The 22,647-nt window shown below is 58.5% G+C and overlaps 2 protein-coding genes across 5 annotated transcripts; one reads left to right on the forward strand and one right to left on the reverse strand.

The window, feature by feature from the left end:
* Positions 1 to 458: 458 nt before the first annotated feature.
* LOC139682930 (E3 ubiquitin-protein ligase RNF113A-like) lies at positions 459 to 5,870 on the reverse strand. Its single transcript, XM_071577612.1, has 10 exons — positions 5,732 to 5,870; positions 5,231 to 5,307; positions 5,008 to 5,112; positions 3,471 to 3,578; positions 3,117 to 3,226; positions 2,868 to 2,974; positions 2,316 to 2,405; positions 1,431 to 1,524; positions 710 to 816; positions 459 to 591 (listed from the first exon to the last, which is right to left on the reverse strand). Exons 1-10 carry the CDS (start codon positions 5,829 to 5,831, stop codon positions 512 to 514), a joined length of 978 nt encoding a protein of 325 aa, XP_071433713.1. The 5' UTR covers positions 5,832 to 5,870; the 3' UTR covers positions 459 to 511.
* A 1,317-nt stretch (positions 5,871 to 7,187) lies between these two features.
* On the forward strand, positions 7,188 to 20,645 carry LIMD2 (LIM domain containing 2). Of its 4 annotated transcripts, none has more exons than XM_071577615.1 (5): positions 7,188 to 7,228; positions 17,164 to 17,300; positions 18,897 to 18,941; positions 19,402 to 19,541; positions 19,958 to 20,645. In XM_071577615.1, the coding sequence occupies exons 2-5, from the start codon at positions 17,259 to 17,261 to the stop codon at positions 20,115 to 20,117; spliced, it is 387 nt and encodes a 128-aa protein (XP_071433716.1). In that variant the 5' UTR covers positions 7,188 to 7,228; positions 17,164 to 17,258; the 3' UTR covers positions 20,118 to 20,645. The 4 variants fall into 4 exon arrangements, with proteins under 4 accessions (XP_071433716.1, XP_071433717.1, XP_071433715.1 ...); XM_071577616.1 differs by lacking the exon at positions 7,188 to 7,228 and adding an exon at positions 7,335 to 7,424; XM_071577614.1 differs by lacking the exon at positions 7,188 to 7,228 and adding an exon at positions 7,610 to 7,974.
* Positions 20,646 to 22,647: the final 2,002 nt, after the last annotated feature.

Here is a 22,647-nt window from a genome sequence, read left to right on the forward strand (position 1 = left end):
TGTGTTCTAGGAACCAAGACAGCAGGAATAAATCCCCAATAACTGCAGTGCTCCAGCCTGTTTGCCCCTGAGTTAGCATTTTTAGGGTGAAGGATGAAGAACTTAATGCAAGCTCATATTTCTCAGCCCTGCCCTGCTTGGAGCTTGCTCCATGCTCAAAGATTGTGGGCTTAAATGAACTTGGACAGTTTTATGCTTACACAGCAGTAGGATCAGTGCAGAATTAGGAGTGAAACAGCAGTCAGTCATGGTCAAAAGTAATAAGCAGTAAGTTATGAAGTCATTGAACACTCAGCTTTCAGCATGTCCTTCCCCAGTGGGGTCCTGGGGGTAGCAAACAGCTCTCTGAGTCTGACCTTACCTGTTCTGCCAGAGCAGCAGACAAGGATCCAGCACAGGTGGACACTGTTCCAGTAGCTGCTGGTTGGATACACAACCCCTGGTTCCAGCTGTGAGGGTTTTTTTTCTCCTACAAAAGCTTTATTCAATTATATACAAAACAGGTGCTGTGCTACTGTGGATCCTCTCCATGGTCTGACTGCTGCTGCTCCTCTTCCTCCCCTTTGTGTTTTTCCAATTTTGCCATGAGCTCTGAAAAGCAGGAACAGGCAGGATGAGGTGACAAGTGCAGGGGTTTCCCCCACCAAAGCCAGGCCCTGTGAACACCCATCTGCACAGAACCCTAACCCCAACCCCAGGTGTCTGGTACCTTTTGCTGGGTTGAAGACCCCGTTGGTTTGCTTGTCACAGACGTAGCAGCGCTGGGATTTGCGGTAGTGTTGGAGGGCACAGGTCTCACAGAAGTAGTGCCTGCACCTGTGTGGAGACAGACAGGTCACTGCAAGTCACCACACACAATCACTGGGGCCTGGAGTCAGAAATTAGAGTGCTGGACCCCAGGGGAAGCAAAAGTGAGGTGCGGGCAGAGCTTCCTCTCCATCCCTGTCCCTGTGGGAGATGTTCTGGCATTGCTTCACTGTTGTGGAGTATCACCCCAGTGAGCTTGTCTGACACAGGTAGCAGGACAGCCAGCAGTGTGGGAGAGGGCTGCCCTCAGCCTCCTCCTCCTCCTTGCCAAGCTCTGGGCTTTCCCATGCTCCCACTTCTCTGCTCAGGCAGGGCAGTGTGTCATTCCAGGAGGAATGAAGGCATGAAAACAAAATCTCAAGGTTGCAAGGAAAAACTCTGTAATGAGGCAACATCTGTGAAAATCTAAGAAGTGCCTGAACAAGAGCCTGAGATCCCTTCCAAGGGGATGCTCCAGTTGCAGATAGGAGGTTCTCAGAGGATTCCCCCATCCACCAAAAAGCCAAAAGCAGCAGGTTCCATCCCCAGCCCGTGGGCACTCTGAGTCTTTGCCTCAACAATGAGTGGCTCATGAGCTGGATCCACAGCAGGCAAGTGGCTGCTCATGCCAAAAACCCACTTACTTGGTGACCACGGGGTTCTTGAAGGAACCTCTGCAGATGAAACACTTGAAAGGCATGTCCTCCTCATCACTGCTCACCTCATAGTTTTCATCATCTGCAGAAGAGAGAGTGACCCAGACCAGGGTCAGAGCAGCCAGCCCAGCCCAGCCCAGCCCATGCGTGGGGCATGAGATATTAAATATGGGGACAGCACAGCAGGTGGGGCTGACCCTGTGCTGCAAACAATGGAGCTCTGGCATCTGGGTGTTGCTGATGTCAGTAACACATGTGGGACTGTGCTATAATTAGGGCTAATGAACCAGCAGGCCTGTTGCTCATCTCACAAGAGCAAATTCTCTTCTACTTCACCCACTCACTGCTATAAAGAGAAACATCCTGCAGCCCCCTCCTGATTTTCAGACTTCCTTCCAAACCAGCTGCCACCAAAACTCTGGCTCCAATTGAACACAGAACTCTTCCCTTTCAGACGCACAGCAACACTCATGAGCATCAGGCCACAGTTCTGGACACTGTGAGAGAAAAAGTGATGTGTCCAGGAAAGGGTCACAGCTCCTGGGCATCTGTGGGATAGATGGTCCCATCTGCACAGACCTACACAACAGCAGGGCTCTTTTCACAGAGACACAGAGGAAATCACCCCCTCTGGAGTGGCACCAGTGGTTGTCTGAAAGCAGCAGATCTGCTCAGCACTGTCAGTGCTTAAGGCCGAAGCTTATCCTGCAGCAGGGACTTCCACAGCTTTGGAACACAGAGCCCTTTGCTGTCTCACACTGCACACACCATGGGCTGGATTAACAGTGGACAGAAGGTCTCTGCAGGGCATGGTAAAAGGCAGGATGTGGGGAGGGAGGGAGGGAGGGAGGGAGGGAGGGAGAGGGGCCGTACCGTTGACTCCGTAGCGCCCCTCGTCCAGCTCGCGCTCGATCTGCCAGCCGTGCTTGTAGTCCGAGCGGTCGTGCAGGAACTTGCAGCTGTCTGAGCAGCACAGGGAAAGAGGAGTGAACACCCACAGGCTGTGAGGGCAGAGCCCTACAGGACACCTTGTTCAGGGGCAGCCTGAGCTGTGCCCAGCAGGCCAAACTTGGTTGCTCCCCACTCCAGGGCAGTGCCAAGCTCCTGGGGCAGGGACAGGATCCCTCAGTGCTGACAGGCTGGGAGGATCATCCTGTCTGTGCCACAGGGACAGTTCCAGCAGTTACACACATGGGAAGTGGGCTAAGGAACAGGGAATCCCATCCCTCACATGGACCCACATACCTGTGGGAATGTGGGTCACCAGAACATCGCAGGGGTCCCTCCCAGAACTCCCATAATCACTAACTAGAGGCCCTGGGCTTTCAGAAGGACCAATATGAATAACAAGAACATTACATGGACAGCTTTGCACCAGCATCACAGCCCAGCTCTGCACAGAAGTGTCAGGGATGATGCACTCACCCCCAAAGCCACAGAACCCGGTCTCCTTGTAGTCCTTGCAGATGTCAGGCTGGTAGTCCCACCGCACCGTGGCCCGCAGGTGCTCTGGGGCACGGATGGGCCCTTTCCTGCGAGGGGACAGAGGGCTCAGGGACCTGCACAGCAGCCCTGGGGCAGGGCCTGGCCAGAGCCAGACACCAGCCCTGTCACAGAGACACAAACTGGCAGCGACAGCAAAGTTCCAGTCCCCTGAGGTTCATCCCAACCCACCTGACCATTCCTGAAGAGGCATTTCCCATCGACGTGTCCTTGGGCTTCACATACTTCTGGTAGTTGTTAATGCCACGGTAAATTTTATCATCTTCCTTTCCTCTCAGCTCCTAGGAGAGCAGGACAGCTTCATGACACAGATCAGCTTTCATCAATCCCCATTCCCATCCTGCCTTCCTTTACACCAAGATACCAACGAAGCCACAAGATTCCCCTGTTTGCAAGGGTTGCACTCTTGGTTTTTCAACCTTTTGGGGAAGAAGACATTCCAACTCTCCTAGAGGGTAGAAGGGGATGAGCAAAGCAGGCACTCCTGCTGCAGAGCACCAGCTCCTCAGAGCAAGGCTGACTCACCTCCTGGATTTTCTGGCTGCGCTCGAAGATGGCCTGGGCATCTTTCTCCTTCTCTGTGTCCAGCTCATACACTGCTGTGGCTCCCATGTCTTCTGGGCCAACAGGTTTCTGAAAAGCAAGGAAAATGGTGACAGGAGTGGAGGGAAAACCTGTGCAAGACAGGGAGCTCCTTGCCTACCTGGAGGTTGTCACAGAGTAAGAACTGGACACACCTGCTTTACCTTCTACCAGTTTCTGCCATCCCTTGGCATCTGCCAGGGAGAATCTCCCATGGGCTGCAGGCCCAAATTCCAGGCTGCAGTCAGGGAACACTTGGCCTTATTTTACTCCTTCACACTCAGTCCCAGCTCAGCTGGAACCTGCACTCAGGTCTCCCATGTCCAGCACTTCAGTCACAGGACCCTCCTGCCCACACACAGGATGCTACATCTGAACTTCTCACCCAGCTGGGGGTGGCCAAAATCCAGTTTTAACACAGTGATCTGGTTTAAATTCCTCTTTAATGGACTGAACAGACACCTCTTCCTAGGTCTTATCAGATCTTCAGGAACAGCTGCACAGAAACTGAAGAATAATTACAACCAGCCTCAATTAAACATGAATCCAACTTGGGTGCCAGAAGCTTGTGAAGAACAAAGCTGTCACCCATTCTCTCCAGCAAGGAGGGCAAACAGGGAGCCCTCTGGGAGTAAACAAAGCACTGAATAATCAGCACGAGGTTACTTTTGTATTTATCTGTCATGCAACAAGGAGACCTCAGTCTGACCCTGAGCTTTGCCTGGGGACAGACAGGCTTTGTTCCCACTTACAGAGGATGCATAACAAGGAAATAGCTCTGAAGAAGAGTATGTGTGGATACCTGCTTCTAATCCTACTGATATCCTGCCCAGGCTCATACTGATGGACAAAACTTCACTGGATCAAGAGGGGATTAAGAGTAAGGTCTCTCAGGGAGAGCAATTTGAGCTCTGCCCAAACTTCAGAGCTGATTTCTTTGCATTCCAGATGTCCCCAGGACACCTTGGACACCCCAGCCATCAACCTGAAGAAAACAATGACCTCTCTGCAGCTCTCACTCCATCAGGAATCACAGGAGCACCTTCTGAGTCACCTCGAATTCTCTGTGAAGGAAGGTGGTCCAACACTGAAAACACAAACTCGGCAGCCGGGCAAAGCTGATCCAAGTGCTCCCTCTCCTGAAAACTCTGTGACACATTGGGCAAGTCCAGTGGCATCCTGGGGTTTTAACTCCCACCTCTAGGAGGGAAAGGGCAACCTTTGATGGCTCCCAGGGACGGAGGGAGGGCGGGCCTATCAAACAACCCCAGCACAAGGTGCTTGGCTGTGGAGACAGGGAGGTGCATCCACAGATAAAAAAGTGGGAATGGCTGAGGCTAGTAAGTGGAGACAAGGAGGTGCATCCACAGATACAAAAAGAGGGAATGGCTGATCCCACGTTCAGAAATTCTCTCTCTCAGGTGTGGGGCCCCCAGTCCCACTGAGGGGACACCCCAGCCCCCCTGCTGCCCATCCTTACCGCCGACCTGGTGGACTTGTAGGTGACCCCGATGTCCCTGGCAGGGTCCTCGTCCTCGCTGCTGCTCGGCGCATACTCGGGCCTCTCTCTGTCCCTGCGCCGGGTCTGGGGAGGGATTGGGCACGGATTGGGCATGGAAGGGGCCAGCACCGGGCCTGGCGGGGCCCCCGCGGGCACACCCGGCTGGGGCAGGCCCTGCCGAGCCCCCCGGGCGCTGCGTTACCTTCTGGATCATGGGGTTGGGGGTGTCCCGGCGCCGCTCCTTGCGCACCACCGTGCTGCCCTCCTCGCCGCTGCTCTCTGCGGGCACGGCCCGGCCTGAGCCCCGGGCAGGGCCCTCCGCCCCCTCCGCCGCGCGGGGAGGGTCACGGAGCCCCGCGGGATGAACGGCCTGAGCTGCGAGGGACCCACAGGACCACCCAGTGCAGCCCCTGGCCCTGCACAGACACCCCGACAATTCCACCCTGTGCCCCAGAGCATTGTCCAAACTCTCCTGGAGCTCTGGCAGCTTTGGGGCTGTGCCCACTGCCCTGGGGAGCCTGGTCAGTGCCCACCACCCTCTGGGGGAAGAGCCTTTCCTTGAGTTCCAATCTGATCTTCCCTGGCACACTCCGGAGGTCCTTCCCCCGCGGCACCACACGGACACAGCTGAGGGGGCGGCCCGGCCCTGCCTCGGCTCCCCAGCGCACGGGCCCGGCCCGGCCTGCGTGCCCCCGGCCCTCACCCTGCTCCTGGTCGCTGCCGGGCCGTTTCCGCCGTCCCGTGCCCGCGGGCCGGGCCCGCTTCTTGAACAAGAAGCTGCAGACGCTGCTCTGCTCCGCCATCTTGTGCCGCCGACTCCGCGGGGCGGGCGGAGCGGCGCGGGAGCGGCAGCGCCCCCTGCCGGCCCGGAGGACTGAGCGCCGCGGGCGGGGCCGGGGGTGCCCAATCCCCAATTCCCGATCGCGATCCCCGATCCCACCTCGATCCCCGACCTCGATCCCGGTGCCGCTCCCTCCCTGCTGCTTCCCGCGCCCCCGGGGCCGGCAGCGGGGCGGTCCCCGTTCCACGCCGCCTCCCGCAGGCCCGGCGCGTTTCCATGGCAACGGGGACGCCGCGGGGTCCCGGCACTCCCCGGACGTGCACAGGGTGTGCCCCCACACCGGGCCTGCCCCATGTGGGGTGTGCATGTGTGTGAGTGTGTGTGTGCGTGTGTGTGCGTGTGTACATGTGTGTGTGTGTGTGTGAGTGTGTGTGCGCGTGTGTGTGTGTGTGCGTGTGCATGTGTGTGTGTACATGTGTGTGTGTGTGTGAGTGTGCATGTGTGCGTGTGTGTGTGTGCATGTGTGTACATGTGTGTGTGTGTGCATGGGTGTGTGTGTGTGCATGTGTGTACATGTGTGTGTGTACATGTGTGTGTGTGTGCGCGTGTGTGTGTACGTGTGTGTGTGTGCGTGTGTGTGTGTGTGTACATGTATGTGTGTGTGCGTGTGTGTGTGTACATGTATGTGTGTGTGCGTGTGTGTGTGTGTGTGCATGTGTGTGTGTGTGCATGTGTGTGCATGTGTGTGTGTGTGCGCGCGTGTGTGTGTGTGTGCATGTGTGTGTGCGTGTGTGTGCATGTGTGTGTGTGCACATGTGTGTGCATGAGTGTGTGCATGTGTGTGTGTGTGCATGTGTGTGTGTGCGTGTGTGTGTGTGCACATGTGTGGACCCGGAGCGTGCTCAGCACAGACGCTGTTTGGGCAATGCAGTGACAGGGGTGGTGAATCGCTGCTGTCTCCTTGTCCAGGAAACTCTGCCATAAACTCCTTAACTGTGTTTTTTGTACCGGAATTTCAGACAAACTGCTCGCAGAGCACCTGGCTCTGCCTCTGGGCTCAGACTTTGGGCCACCTCCAGCCGGCGTTTGGCTCTTTCCACTCTGTGTTCAGGAGCCAAACAAAAATATTTGCTCCTGATCGTTATCAAAGCTATTCCCACTTCTCCACTGTGTATTTTCCTTCGCGGATCCCCCTCTGGAGTGGTTGGGGAGGTTCAGGTGAAGCCCTCAGAGCCACAGGTTCCCGCTGCCTCCCTGCTGGCTCGTGGCCATCCCGGCTTCCTTGGCTACTGGGAAACCACCTCTGAGTTCCCTCCGGGCTTAACTGTTAATATTTAACCTATTTATTCCTGATGTTTTACCTTGATACCGGTGAAATCCCAGCCCTCCAAACCCCGGGGGAAGCTGCCTCTGGTCCAGGTAGTGCTTTGCTCGCCCCGTGAGCCCCTGCCCTGGCAAATCCACCGCCCACCTTTCCCCGCCCCGCTCCCACGCTCGTCCCACCAGCTCTCCATGGGATAAACCCTGCATTTCTGACCCCATCCCCGCTCAGCTCTGCTCCCCTGGGAAGGGAGGAGTGGCGAGCACTGGGATTCCCCTTTCCTGCAGCTGCCTGGTAAGATCCTTCCCCTGCCAACAGTTCCTTGAGGGGGGGAAAACTCGGATTTCGCAGACCCGGCAGGGATGGATCTTTTGGGATGCTTGAGGGAAACCTCCCACGAGTGGGTGGGTGAGCCCAAAAGGCCGTGTCCAAAGTCTGGAGCGAAGCCAACCCGCACACGCAGCCCCCGGTGGGGTGGGGGGAGAGGCTGGAAAGGTTAATTACGGCGGGGGGCGTTAATTGCTCGCGGAGCCGCTCGGGGGTCGACGGGGCTCGGCGGGGAGGGCTCCGGAGCGGGGCTGGGCCGAGAGGGGCTGGGGCAGCTTCGGGGTGAGAGGTTGGGCGCACACAAAGGAGCTGGAACACGGCTCGGCGCCGGAGCCAATCGCGACCGCGGCCCCGCGATAAAAGCGCTGCGAGCCGGCGGGGCGAGCGCGCAGGAAGCGGCTCCCGCTCCACGTCCTCGGCCTCCGCCGCGGGACACGGGGACCAGGAGCCCCCCAGCCCCGGGGACAGACCCCTCGGCACCCCCTGAGCCTCCTGCTCGGCGGCGCGCAGGCATATGGTGAGCCTTGGCTGCTGGAGAGAGAACAACGGGCATGGGCAGGCGGAGGGAGAGCCGCGGGAGACAATGATGGACCGCGGGATGTGCGGACCGGGGGGCTCCGCCATCGCGGGGGATGCTGCCCAGCACGGGGGGCTCCGCCGTCGCGGGGGATGCTGCCCACCATGGGGGGCTCCTCCATCGCGGGGGATGCTGCCCAGCACGGGGGGCTCCGCCATCGCGGGGGATGCTGCCCAGCACGGGGGGCTCCGCCATCGCGGGGGATGCTGCCCACCATGAGGGGCTCCTCCATCGCGGGGGATGCTGCCCACCTGTGGGGGCTCCTCCATCGCGGGGGATGCTGCTCAGCACGGGGGGCTCAGGGCTGGGGGCTTCGGGCTGGGAGGGCTCCTCCATCGGGGGAGATGCTGCCCACCATGGGGGGCTCCTCCATCGCGGGGGATGCTGCCCATCGTGGGGGCTCCTTCATCGCGGGGGATGCTGCTCAGCACGGGGGGCTCGGGGCTGGGGGCTTCGGGCTGGGAGGGCTCCTCCATGGCGGGGGATGCTGCCCACCATGGAGGGCTCCGCCATCGCGGGGGATGCTGCCCATCGTGGGGGCTCCTCCATCGCGGGGGATGCTGCCCACCATGGGAGGCTCCTCCATCGCGGGGGATGCTGCCCAGCACGGGGGGCTCCGCCATCGCGGGGGATGCTGCCCAGCACGGGGGGCTCAGGGCTGGGAGGGCTGCGGGAGGTGCTGCCCAGCACGGGGGGCTCAGGGCCGGGAGGTCTGTGGGGACCGGGAGGGACAACAGCGATTGGCGGAGAAAGAGGTGGAGAGCAGGGAGGGATGCAAAGATGGGGAGCAGCCCCGGGCAGCGGCAGCGCTGGAGCCACCCAGAGATGGGGGTTCATCCTCCCCAACCCCGAGCAGCCCCCGGGGAGGAGCAGGGACCAGCAGGGTGCACCGGGAACTTTCCGCTTTGGGAGGAGGCTCGGCCCAGGTGGTCGCGGGAGGCAGATTTGGGGAGGGGGCCCCAAGGGGGGGGCTGCTCTCGGCCAGGGGCGGGAGATGCTGCCAGAGGGAGCCTGTTGGGGGGCGATGCTGAGGAAGGGGGACCGAGGGGTTGGTACCCTGGGAATGGAGTGGAGGCCTGTGCTGGTGGGATCGGCTGTGAGGGGTGTCTGGGGATGCGAATTTCGGAGCTCCCACTCCCCGTCTGGGCTGTAATTCCCTCTTTGTTGTGTGCTGCAGAACATGCCGAGGGGGGCTGGACAGATCCATTTTATTAAGCTGATCAGAAAGAGCAGAGATGGAAGAAAAACCTGTTAGATCCTGACTCCCTTATGACTCCCTTATCCCCGCTCGTCAGTGCCTGCTAATTGCCGGTGCTGTGTCTCCTGCCGCCTCATCCAACCTGCATTTAAACCTTTCCAGCCACAGGTCTTTCATCACTTCCCTGGGGAGGCTGTTGCATGACTGTGAGATTTAATAAGAACACAAATGCCCCGAGCTCTGACATAACCCTGAACAGCCAGGGATCTCCCAGGGCCTCACAAAGGAGAGCAGCTCTGTTTTCATCGGGGTGGGGGGAGCAGAAAAGGAAACAGAAAAAATGAAATTAATTGTCCATGGCTACCCAAAAATTAGCAGTAGAGTTGGGAAATGAGCCCAGCTTTCCCAGGTCCAAGTCTGGTGCTGTAACTACCGTGTTTTGAGCCACTCTGATCTGTCTAATCCCCTTGGATCACTCGAAACCAGCTAAGCTGCCTTGTAGATCATATTTCTGATTGATTTTCTGCTGATTTTTGGTCACAGGGTGGGCATCAGTTTTGAAAAAGTGGGATAGTTCAGCCTGGAAAATGGGGCTTTGTCCACCAAAGGCGTCGTGTGAGGCTCTGGCAGGGAAGACATCTGGTGCCTCAGCTGAGCTGTGGTGTGTTTGAGGCCAGGAGTAGCACATCTGCAGCATTATTAACACAGATTACAAAATAATTGCAGGGCAACCCACCAAGCTTAGTCTGACACAGCCCCAGTGTTAATGTCCTCTTTAACTGGGAGAAGCAAATTCCCAGTTCCCAAGTGAGGGTCTGTCAGAACCAACCTCTGGGCTTTGCAAAGTGACTGGATGCATCTTCATTTTTAGGCAGCTCAGAATCAGGTTCCTGACCAACAAAAATCCCATGAGGCTTCTCATTAGGGAAGGGAGTTCCTCTTCTGGTTTCCTTCAGCGGGTCAGTGCTGTGAGCCATCAACCACCCCGTGGTCCTGCGTGGTGATGGAGTTCTGGTTGTCCTTTTCCCACCCTCCCAGCTCCTGTTGGCCATTCCCAGGCAGCTGCCACGACCCCCCAAAGGTGTTTTCTGCATTTCCCTTCCCACTTAAGCCACCCTTATGTGCCCTCTGGGGGTGTTGCAGTGTGTCCCATCAGCCAAAGCTCAGAGATGGAAAACATTAAATCTGGGTGAGGGGATTATTGCAAGATCAATGTTAAGCACACTTTAGATGTATTTCCCACTCCTCTGGTGTGCCCATAACTCTCTCCATATGGCCAGCTTGGGGTTTCCAGGCACAAGGTGCCTCAGCATGCCCTGATGTGCCTCTCCAGGCATTGCTTTTCCCAGCACACTCGTTGCTGCCCTGGAATCCCATGGATTTCAGGGCACCAGATTGTCTCCTGGGCTGTGTGGAATCTTGGCTCCTAAAAGGGAGGATGGAGTGAAGGCTGGAGATGGGGCAGCTCATAAAGAGTGATCTTTGAAGAGGTTTAACTGCAAATACGGTTTTGGTGGCTTTTTAAATGACACAATCTGCATTTGGACAGCAAACAGCAGCTCTTGTAGGGATTGTGTGGAGTCAGGGGCCATGGAAAGGGCTTGTGCTGTGTTTTAGGGTGTCTGGAACAGGAATTGCTCTTCCTCTTGCTGCATCTGCAGGTGGTGAGACAGCAAAACTCTTGTGGGGTCTCTAAGGGCTCAAGAGATGGGCTCACCCCCATAATCAAGGTTGGAAAAGCCCTCCAAGATCACTGAGTCCCACCCTCCCCCAGCACTGCCCAGGCCACCACTGACCATGTCCCCAAGTGCCACATCCACACTGCTTTAAATCCCTGCAGGGATGGGGATTCCACCAGAGGAAATGCCAGCCCAAAGTCTGGTGGATAACAAGTGATATTCCACAAGAGGAAATCAGCCAATGTAACATTTACGGGTCGTGCTTGAGGAAAGAGGAAATTACAGGCAATTACAGATCCATTAATTGGAGTACAGGGAAAGGTTGGTTTCTAGAACAGGTCTTGGAAGAGTAATCAAAGACCTGCTGTTGGGAAGCAGAATGAAATGCTGGGTGGTTTTAGCACAGATCATGTCACATTGGCTCAGTGTCCTCCTTGGATGTGATAAATGGCTTGTGAAACAACAGGGCCTCGTGATGCAGTGCCCCAAGGAAAGGGTAATTTTAGGTGGAGATGGGAAAGAGGACAGGGAAAAGAGAGCAAAATGGAAGCAGGACCCTTGGATCCTTCCACAATGCAAGGGCACAGCAGGCCAGATGTTTTCAAGGGTGTCAGAGGAGTTTTGTACCAGAATTCCAAGGTCTGAGATCTTCCACAGGGTGGAGAAGTCAGGGCAGCTCACCTGGATGCACTGGGGACAGAGAACAGGCTCGAAGGGATTGGCTTCTCCTGCTAAAAAACACGGATAAGGAATGTGATTTATCTTCATGAATCCCCCTGAGAGGCAAATATGTGGTGGAAGAAGAACTGGGAACATGATATATAATGGTAAATGGATATACATTTGTGTAGGAAACCAGGAGGTTCCAGGTGGGGTGTGGAATATGGAAGAGCTGGGAAGGGGAGGGAAGGATCATGGACTGCTGTGCTTGTTTGCACCAGGTCTATGTTGCACCCCCTCAGTGCCACCTGCAGAGCTTCCAGGACTCCTCTCAGGGCAGCTCCTTGGCCTCATGTCCAGCCTGAACCTCTCAGCCTGCAGATTTCACATCTGGCACTGCTGAGGATTTGTCTCTGCCTGGAAAAGTCTCTTCTCACCCTCCCTGCAGGTTTTGCTGTGTCTCTCTGCCCTATCTGAGCTCTTAGAGAGACAGGAGATCCCAGGGAGCAGAGACTCCCTTCAGACCATGGGTTTTAATGGATGCCTTTAAACATGGCCATGATCCCAGGAATGGGCTGTTCTCTGCTTGGTTTCTGCTCCTGGAGCACAGAGGAATGCCAGCAGCATCCTCCTGGCCCAGCTGCCCCTTCCCTGGGAGCAGGGCCAGGGGAACAGCCCCGTGCCCTGGGCCCTGCTCCTTCCCAGGCCGAGCAGCTCCTCCTCAGGGCAGGGCAGGGATGAAGGTGGGACAGCAGAGGGGTGGGCAGGGGCTTCCCTCGGGCTCCCCTCGCCCCATTGTTGCCTGACAAAGGCAGCCCTGTTCCTCCCCACAACTCTTCCTTGTCAGCATCCCCTCAGTGCTGTGCTGCAGATTTCCTGCCCACTGGCAGCCTGTCAAGAGGCAGCCTGGGCACAGAACGTGGATGGAAAGGGGATTAGTGAGTGGGGTGGTGGAAGGGAGTGCTGTGCCCTGCCCTGGGGTGCCAGCAGGGCCGGCTCTGCTCCCCAGGAGTCTGCTGGGCAGGGTGCTGGTGTCCCCAGAAGTGTCCCTGCAGCTCCCCACCCTGTGCCAAGCCAGCAGGGACCTGCCCTGGGTCCCACATACTGCTGAGGTCAAGTGGTTGGCTCAAAGCCATACAAGAGCCAAGACCTTAGGCTGAATTAAGGCTGAAGCTGGAGCTGTGACCACTGGACTGGCTCCATCATCCTGCTGTGCCCATTCTGGCACTGGCCTGGTTGCTGCTGGCTCTGCACCCACGCTTTGTTTCCTGGTGTGAGTCAGCTGTGAGCCCCCAGGGCTGCAGGAACAGGGGTCAGGTGGGCAGAGAGCTGGGGGACTCCCGGGCTCTGGGACAAGCTCCTCCAGCTCCTCCTCCCCACACCGTCCTGCTGAGAGTGACCATGGGCTGAGCTGGCCCTGGAGCTGCTGTCCCGTGTGTGTGGGATTCCCTAATCCTGCCCATGCCCCCGGGCACATCCATGTCCGCAGCTCCCAGCTCAGCCCGTGTGTGTGGGATTCCCTAATTCTGCCCATGCCCCCGGGCACATCCATGTCCACAGCTCCCAGCTCAGCCCGTGTGTGTGGGATTCCCTAATTCTGCCCATGCCCCCGGGCACATCCATGTCCACAGCTCCCAGCTCAGCCCGTGTGTGTGGGATTCCCTAATTCTGCCCATGCCCCCGGGCACATCCATGTCCACAGCTCCCAGCTCAGCCCGTGTGTGTGGGATTCCCTAATTCTGCCCATGCCCCCGGGCACATCCATGCCCACAGCCCCCATCTCAGCCCGTATTTCCTGGGGGAAAGCCCTGCCAGCCTCTCCGAGGGGTCAAGCCCTGCCCTTTCCCCGCCGGGGGATGCTCCGTGTCCTCGGGGGATGCAGGAGGAAGGGCCCGGATCCCCCACACTGAGCTTTGCCTGCGGGAAAGCCTCTGCCCGGTGCAGAGATCCCTGCAGGAAACGCCCTTCCCGGGGCTCTGATGGGAACCAGATGGCAGAGAGGGGCCTCTCACCCTCCGCACTCACGCTGCTTCCCTGGGCTGGAAACCCTCTGGCTCTTGGAGAAGACCAGCGGCCAGCGCCAGGCTGGGGGCACTGGGAGCTGCTGGGGTGGCACTGGAGACATTGGGAGCAGCTCTGGGTCAGCAATGGGGGCACTGGGAGCTGCTGGATTGGACGTGAGGGCATTGGGAGCAGCTGGATTGGCATTAGGAGCAGCTGGGGTGGCAATGGGAGCACTGGGAGTAGCTGGGTCAGCAGTGGGGGCACTGGGAGCAGCTGGGGTGGCACTGGGGGTACTGGGAGCTGCTGAGGTGGGAGTGGGAGCACTGGGAGCAGCTGGGGTGGCACTGGGAGCAGTCAGGGTGGAGAGGGAAAGGGGGGAAAGGCTCCCTGCCCCCTTCCTGGCTGTGGGAAATGTGATCCTTCAGAGGCAAGTTGTGATGGGGGAATTTCCTTGAGGGGCCCACCAGATGTTCCCTCTCCCTGCATCTGCCCCAGGGTCAGGCAGGAAGGTGAGAGGGGACAGGGGAGGCTGTTGGGGATGTCTGTGATGGAGCAGCTTCGGGGAGGAGTGTTGCCTTCCTCCCCCCAGGCTGCTCCCTGCTCAGAGCTGAGGGACAGCAAGCGCTGCTCCAGCTGCTCCACATGTCCCCTCTGGCTGCTGGACAAATTCCAACCCCAAGGTCCTGAGTCAAACTCCAGCTCACTGAGATCAGCCAAAAAGCCCCCAGAGCAGGACCAGCAGCTGCTGGTGGTGACCAGGGCAGGGCAGGCACCAGGAGCATCCTGTGGTGCCACACCGAGATCCACCTCCCTGCGTGTGCCATGCTGTGGCCATCAGAGTTGCCATCAGGAGCTGCTCCATCTCCCTGGGTGGATGGCACAAGCCCAAATCCCCTGGAAATTTTTTTGCCCACACCAGCCATCAGTTGCTCCCAGAAGAACAGAGGCTGAAGGCACAGGGGTTGTCACCTTGTCCTGAGCCAAATACCTGAGACTGCTGCGTGAGCAGGAGAGGACAGTCCTCACTCCTGCCCTTCCCAGCCTGCAGAGTTGGCCAAGGACTTTGGGGAACAGAAGTTTGGACTAGGCAGATGGTGCTGAGCTCCACTGTGGAGGGAGGCTCTCTGGCTTTGCCACAGGGGCCCTCTGTGCTCCTCAAAGGGCTGCCTGAGCGACTGAAGGCTTTGTAACACCAGTGTGGCAGCAAAGCCTGTGCCACAGGATTCTTCCACCCTTGGAGGGTGGTGTTGGCTGCCCTGGGCTCAGATCCCATCCTGTGCTCCTCGGGATCATGCTGACAGCAGCTGGGAGCCTCCTGGAAACCCTCCTGGAAACCCTCCTGCAGCCCCTCACTGGTTCTGCTTCCCTTATCACTTCAGCACACCCTTCCCCTTTGAGATTTCTGCTCTTGCCTCCTGCCCTTGGGCAGGAAGGAGGTTTGGTAACTGCTCCTGTGCCTGAGGAGACTCTCTCTGCACCGAGAGGACTCTGAAACGACAGCTGTGAGTGTGGGCACCAGAGGGATGTGCAGAGGATGGGGCTGGATGGAGGATATCGAGCCATGGGGTGGGATAAATGGGGAGGAGTTGAAGGGAACAGGGTTTGGGTGAATGAGAAGCAAAAACCCCAAACAACAGGTGAAAGAAACCATGTGCTTATCACAGAGTCACAGCCTGGTTTGGGTTGGAAGGGACCTTAAAGTCCGTCTGGTTCCAACCCCCTGCCATGGGCAGGGACACCTCCCACCAGCCCAGGATACAGGGAAGGGCAAGAGGGGGATGATGGAAAGACTGGAAAAAACGAGGGAAAGAAGGTGGCTGGGGTAGGGAGGAAGAGGAGCTGCCAGGGAAGAGGAAGGGAAGCTGGGGGTGGACAATATTTGTGTCAAAGGTTGGGGTGAAGGTGAAGGTGAAGGGCAGGTGGGAAGGGGAGGGTTGTGCATCCACGTCAGAGCTGTGGGGGGGCAGGGACAGTGGGATTTTGAGGTCCCTCACATTCCCCCTCTGGCCTGAGCTGGGCTGTGGGCACCCACCAGGCCCCAGAGACACGAAGGGAAGGTCCTGCCCAGGGCACAGGGGGCAGAGAGGGGCTGTGGGCCCGGGCACTGCCCCCCAGCAGGCTCTGGGCTCAGCAGCAGCTGCTGTGAGCAAGCTGGGAGAGCAGGAAATAACAACCAAACCGCAGAGGGACGGGAAATGATCTGGGTAGAAAAGAGCCCTGTCTCAGATGAGGCTGTGGAGTGTTTGCCACGAGGGCTCTGCAGCCCCCAGGACCTGGGGCAGAGGTCTGCCAGCTCTGAGAAGTTGCCACGAATTTTGGGTGCTTTGCTGGGCATACCAGCCTGGTGTCACCTACTGGGTGTTTGGCTGCCAAAGAGCCCCCAGAACCCAGGGCATGTTTGCAAATATCCCTGTGAGATGGGCCATGAGGAGACACCCCCTTCCCCAAGCCCCCACCCTGACATGTCTCTGCCCTGTGGCTTTCTCGAGGTCTCTTCCAGCTCTTGGGCATCAGGAAAGTTTTTTCAGGTGATGCTGTGAGGCCGAGGGGGTTCAGCAGGAGGTGAAAGCGGCCCCAGGCAGGAGGGGGGTGCTGGTTTCCAATCCCCCAGCTCATCCCCATCACTGCAGAGCTGCACATTCACCCTCCTCTTCCCTGCTCTGCTCCTCCCTTGGCAGCTTCACTCACCCCCACGGCTCAGTCCTGTCTATGCAAACCAGGGCTGATCTTTCACGAGTGTTTTGAAGGTGAAGTGTGGTGGGGAAAACCCCCAAGCAGCTCTCAGTGTCTTTTCAGCTATTATTTTACCAAAAAGGGTGATCTGCAGTGCTGGTGGTTTTTCTCCTGTGCTGGTCCCAGTGCTGTCAGCACCATCCTGGGCACTCAGCACATCACACGAGGCCTCAGCTCGTGGGGCTCAGCCTGCAGGTTCCCTGGAGGAGACAAAATCCCCATCACTTGCTCTGCTGAGCTGTGATCAGCGAGACTTTCCTGGGCTAAAATTAGACCAAAATCACAGTCCTTCCTCCAGCAACACCAGTCCCTAAGTGGCTGCATGAGTGAAATGGTGGGTGCTGGTTCTGCTGCCTGGGCTGGGACTCAGCCCTGGTGCCAATGGCTTTGCCACTGCCTGGCAACTGCACCCAAACGTGGGTTTGGAGCAGGAGCCATCACATCATCTTCTGTTCCCAGCTGTCCTCTGCCATCCCCATGTCTTTGTATGGGATTAGAGAGCTGGAGCTGCTGAGCTCAGTGCCCCAGATGGCAAAATCCCAGGCTGGTTTGGGTTGGGAGGGATCTTAAAACTCATCCCTTTCCACTCCCTGCCCTGGACAGGGACACCTTCCACTCCACCAAAGTGCTCAGAGCCCCAACCTCTCCAGTTCCTGTCACAGCATTCCAGACCTGCATCTCCTGTCCATGGGTCCAGCCTGGTGTGCCTAAACCTCTTGTGTCCCTCGAGAAGCCCCAGACCAAGGAGGGTGCTCTGACCCCACGGACGCAGCTTTGAGCACAACCAGCTCCTGCAGAGCTGCTGAGCTTGGGGTGACGAAACCAGCCCCCCAAATGATGACATTTCCTTTCCAGGTGTTGCAAGAGGTCTGTCTTAGACACCTCCCCAGGGAACATCGACCCACAGGCTTCAAGCTCAGGCCCAACCAGCCGGAGGAGGGGCAGGAACCATGTTCCAGGCCACGGGAGCCGCCAGCCCACCCCCAACTCATGTACGTAGATCTGCGGTTTGTCTGGGAATCTCACCCCAGTTTTGGTTCTCAGGGAGGGAGGGCTGTGTACAGAAGCTGCTTTCCAGGCCTGACATCTCTGGGTGATCAAAGGCACTGCCACTGCTGCTCACACAACAGGGCCGGGGACAGGAATGTTCCAGCAGAAGGTGCTGTTTGCTGAGTGCCTGTCCAGGCTCGGCTCCATCCAGAGCTCTCACCCCGCGCTCCTCCGCAGTTGCCTCTGTTTGTTTGTGTTTCCATGGCTTTCCGTGATCACAATTGAGAGCATTTGAGCTGCTTAGGATCGGAGTGATTGGAGATGGAAAAACATAAAGGCTCAAGAACATCTCCTGCTGGGACAGGATACGGCCCTTCCCCGAGGGAAGATAGATCAGATACGGAATAGCGAGCCTGGCTCGGGCCAGGAGGCTGCCGAGAAGTGAGAGCAGCAGCGGGTTCTGCAGCCTTGGGAACGGATGTCTCGCAGCTCCGGAGAGGAGGCAGCGCTTTCCTCGGCTCTGCTCAGCGTTAAATGCCAGTCCCGGGGGAGCACCCGCGGCTGCTCCGCCGCTGCCAAGGGATGCGACTGGAATTACGCGGCCGGAGCCCCCGCGCTGCCCGTGCCCCGCTGCTGACTTTGGCTCCAGCCTCGTGGGAGGGAGAGGAAAATCACGTCCCTGACCTCGGGCTGTGGGAGCAGCTGGGAAACGTCTGAGGAGGCAGCTCAGCCAGGGGAGAGTTTCCTGTGCGTCTCTCAGACGAACTGTTGCCAAAAATACGAAGGAGAAACGATGGGGAAGGAGCGAGCGGGAGGAACGGGGAGGGGGTGAGGGGTCAGCCTGGGGCACAGAGGGGCAGTGGCGGCCGGGCAGGGCTGGAGAGCAGCCAGGGAGAGAGGACAGGGACAGCGGGGTGACATCTGGAGTGACATCCCAGGGGATGTCCTGGCGTTGCAGTGCCCCAGCCCCGGGAACAAGCAGTGCAGAGGGTGAGCCAGCCCTGAGTGGTCACCTGCTGCAGTGGGATTGTCCCTTGGATTCCACGGTTTGGAGGGAGCAGGGGGCATTCCCAGCAGTGGAACACTCCCAGGGAGTGCCTGTGCAGTCAGTGTGGGGAGAGCACAGCAGCGTGGGGCAGGTGAGGAGGGGAGCAGGGTGGGATTTGGGGAGAGATGAGCTGTTGCATCTGCAGGTGAAGCAGCATTTACCAAACCCCTGCCCTGAAATCCCCATGCTGTGCTCCTGTTGGGTAAGACAACTGCCTGCTCTGCCCCTGGCGAGTTCCACAGGCACCTGGTGCCTCCTTCCTTCTCTGCAAAATGTCTCTGTTTCTCCCTTTCTCTGTTTCCCTCCCTTTCTTCTCCTCTCCTTGGGAAAAGCACCACAGCACTGCTGTGGTCACACACCAGGACCTGACAGATGTTGTGGCCTCTGGGCAGACGAGTTCAGGGCACTGTGGTGGCACAGCAGAGGGGCTGGTGTGCCCCGGGGGCCTGCAGAGCAGCTGCCTGTGCCAACCCTCCCCTCCTCCTCCTCAAGCACAGCTCGACATCAGGCCAAGCTCTCATTTTGATTTCTCTTCTCCTTCCCTTTGCAGGAGGCAAAGAGCAGCTCAGGAGGCAGCACCGTGCAGCGCTCCAAGGTACCTGCGACTTTATCACAGCTTAGAACCACCATGGAATGGTTTGGGTTGGGAGGAACCTTAAAGCCCATCCAGTGCCACCCCCTGCCATGGGCAGGGACACCTCCCACCAGCCCAGGGTGCTCCAGCCTGGCCTTGGACACTCCCAGGGCTGGGGCAGCCACAGATTCTCTGGGCAGCCTGTGCCAGGGCCTCATCCTGCTGATTGATGGTGAGGGGGGAAGGACCAAAAGCCCAAGGCCCAGCACTAAACTGGCCCATCACCAAACCGGCCCAGCACCAAACCAGCCCAGCACCAGTGGAGTGGCCCAAGGAGGGGGAGGTGGGGCTGCTTCAGGCTCACCAATGCTCCAGTGAATGGCAGCACAAATGCCAGGGAGGAGGGCAGTGCTGGGAGCCAGGCATGGGGAATGCCACCCTCCCTCCTCAGCCTGTCTGTTCCTGCTGTCCCCCTGCCCAGTCGTTCAGCCTGAAGGCACAGGTGAAGGAGATGTGCACGGCCTGCCAGAAGGCCGTGTACCCCATGGAGCGCCTCGTGGCCGACAAGTTCATCTTCCACAACTCCTGCTTCTGCTGCAAGCACTGCCACACCAAGCTCAGGTGAGCTGGGCAGGGGCTGGCAGTGGCACTGGTGTCACCATAGCTCTGCCTGGCCTGGGTGGGGGGGACCCTCCCAAACACTGCACCCCTCCCCACCCACCACAGCCTGGTGCTTAAAGACTCTCCAGCCCACCCATCATAATGAAAAAAAGGTTTATCTGCCCACCTGCTCCTGGGTCTCAGCTAAACCCCACCTGCTGCTTCCCCTGGAGGTAACACAGAGCTGAGCCAGAGGAGCTCCCTGGGGACCCTCCTCCTTCCAGACCTGCTCACAGCAGCCCCCACCACCCTGCACTGCCTGCAGGGAGGGGTTTGCCCTGCCCAAGGGTCTCCTCCTGCACCTTCCCTCCTCCTTCCTCCCCTGTCCTGCTGCCCCCAGATCCCCATGCCCACCTAACCCTGCGCTCCCTCCGCAGCCTGGGCAGCTACGCCGCCCTCCACGGTGAGTTCTACTGCAAGCCCCACTTCCAGCAGCTCTTCAAGAGCAAAGGCAACTACGACGAGGGCTTCGGGCGCCGGCAGCACAAGGAGCTGTGGGTGCACAAGGAGGTGGAGAGCGGGACCAAGTCAGCGTGAGCGGGGCCGGCCCAGCCTGCCCTGGAGCCCAGCAGAGCCCACACCGACTGAGCTGATGGAAAGCAGGACCTGCGGGTGGAGAGGGCAGGGAGCCCACTCCTCTCTGAGGGTGTTCATAGGGGTCCTGCAGGGCAGAAGTGACAGGGGTGCAGCCCCCCAGGTCCCTCTCCCCAGTGAGATCACACCAGGAGCACTTGCCCCCCATGCCAGGACCCCCAGCCCTGTTCACACATTTCACACCTGTCACCGTGGAAAAGGAGATGGTCGGGGGCTCAACCAGGTTGTGTCACAGCAGAGCTCCCCCAGCCACACCAGTCCTGCCTCGCTGGGGCTCTGCATGAGGAGGGTCCTTGCTTTCCATCAGCTCAGCTCAGCTGGGGTGGTTCAGCCCCCAGGGCGCTGCCCTGCGACTGTTTAACAGTGTCTTGTCTTTTTTATATCTGCCTTGCCCGGTACGTCCCGCGCGGGCCCCGTGGCCGCCCCGCGCCACGCGCTTTTATTTTTGTAATACAACATTTCCCAGCCTTCCCTGCCTTGTCCTGTGTTCCCACGGGCCTGGGGAGGTGGGAGGAGCGCTCAGGTGCCCCTCTGGGCTGCCCAGTTACTGTGGGAAAAGCCTCTGTCTGTCCAGGATTCAGGAAGTATTCCTGGATATATGTGAGTAATGTGATGACTGAGGTGGGGAGGGAGGGAAGGGGCAGCCACCCCTCTTTGGAGGGTGCTCAGAGGGGTCCTGCAGGCCACAAAGATGGGGCAGAGGTGACAGAGGTGCAGCCCCCAGACCTAAAACACTTCCTCTTCATTCCCCTCTCCCCAGTGAGATCAGACCAGAAGCACTTGCTCCCCATGGGACTCCCAAGTCTTTGGGGACAGAACCCAGGATTTCAAATGGCACAGAAGTTGCCCTGTGAGCTGCACACCTTGACTGTGCCCTCACACACGGGGCCCAGACCACCCTCACCAGACCTGGATACCCCAGGATTAGACCCACCCTTTGCCCTTGCACCGTCCCAGTGGGGATGTCACACCATCCCAGTAGGGATTCCCACCATCCCAGTGTGAGTGTCACACCATCCCAGTAGGGATTCCCACCGTCCCAGTGGGGATGTCACACCATCCCAGTAGGGATTCCCACCATCCCAGTAGGGATTCCCACCATCCCAGTGTGGGTGTCACACCATCCCAGTAGGGATTCCCACCATCCCAGTCTGGGTGTCACACCATCCCAGTAGGGATTCCCACCATCCCAGTGTGGGTGTCACACCATCCCAGTAGGGATTCCCACCATCCCAGTGTGGGTGTCACACCATCCCAGTAGGGATTCCCACCATCCCAGTCTGGGTGTCACACCATCCCAGTAGGGATTCCCACCATCCCAGTGTGGGTGTCACACCATCCCAGTAGGGATTCCCACCATCCCAGTGTGGGTGTCACACCATCCCAGTAGAGATGTCACAGTCCCAGTCACACCTGATTTTGGGGACAACACCTGCTGGATGACCCCAGGATCCTGATGTTGGACCAGTTTTGTCTGTTTTCACTTCAGGGCTTTTTCCAGGGCTCCTGGGAGGGCCCCAGTGGGGATTCCCACAGGCAGCACAGCAGGGACTGTGCACAGACCCTGGCAAGGCTCTGAGGGGTTTAAGCCTCACCATAAGCTGTAACTGTGCCCACCACTCAGATGCTGCCACTCCTCCTCACACCAACATGCAGGGGGCACATTTACACCCCAAAAAGCCCCCTCAGAGCAGCCCTGCCATTTTTGTGTAACAGATCAGAGCAGCCCCTGTGACCTCTCGGGGTTGTGGCCCCTTCCTCCGCCCCTTCCTTCCTCAGTCGGCTCAGAAAATGAAAGCAGAGCCCCGAGTTCCTCTTCCTGCCACACTTCCCCATTCCCTCACTCTGCTCTTTGCTCCCAGCAGCGTTTTTACCTACACAGGAGGATTTGGGGGTAGGGCAGGGAGGAACAGGCAGTTGTAAAAAGCTGCTCTGCAGTGAGGAAGGAACACCCACCCAGAACACAAACGATGCTCCATTTCTCCCCTTCTCTGCCCCAAACTGAAATTTGGGATTCTGCCCAAAGCCCACTGTCCACCTGCCCCTTCTCCCATGGGCACAGCCAGCTGGGAGGAGCAGAGCCAGAGGGTGCAGGTGCAGGGACAGGAGGTGTGACATCTCCAGCTGCTGTGGGAGCAGGAATCTCCAGCTGATTTTGGGAGCAGGAACCAACACCCAGGGGATATTTTACCCAAACAGGCTGCAGGAACCTGACCAGCACCACAGCTCAGGGCAGGAGAGGGGCTGCAGGGAGGATCAGAGTCCCACAGGGAGGGAGATGCTCAATGGAGTCCCATCCCAGGGCATGGCAGCCCCATCCCAGGGAATGGCAGCTCCATCCCAGGGCATGGCAGCCCCATCCCAGGGAATGGCAGCCCCATCCCAGGGAATGGCAGCTCCTGCTTCCCAGTGGACAAGCCCACGGGGAACCCCAGTGGTAACACACCTGGGAGGATGTTTTAAGCACTTTCAC

This window comes from Pithys albifrons, chromosome 25 (assembly GCF_047495875.1).
Source record: "Pithys albifrons albifrons isolate INPA30051 chromosome 25, PitAlb_v1, whole genome shotgun sequence".
In the NCBI taxonomy this organism is placed as follows: Eukaryota; Metazoa; Chordata; class Aves; order Passeriformes; family Thamnophilidae; genus Pithys; species Pithys albifrons.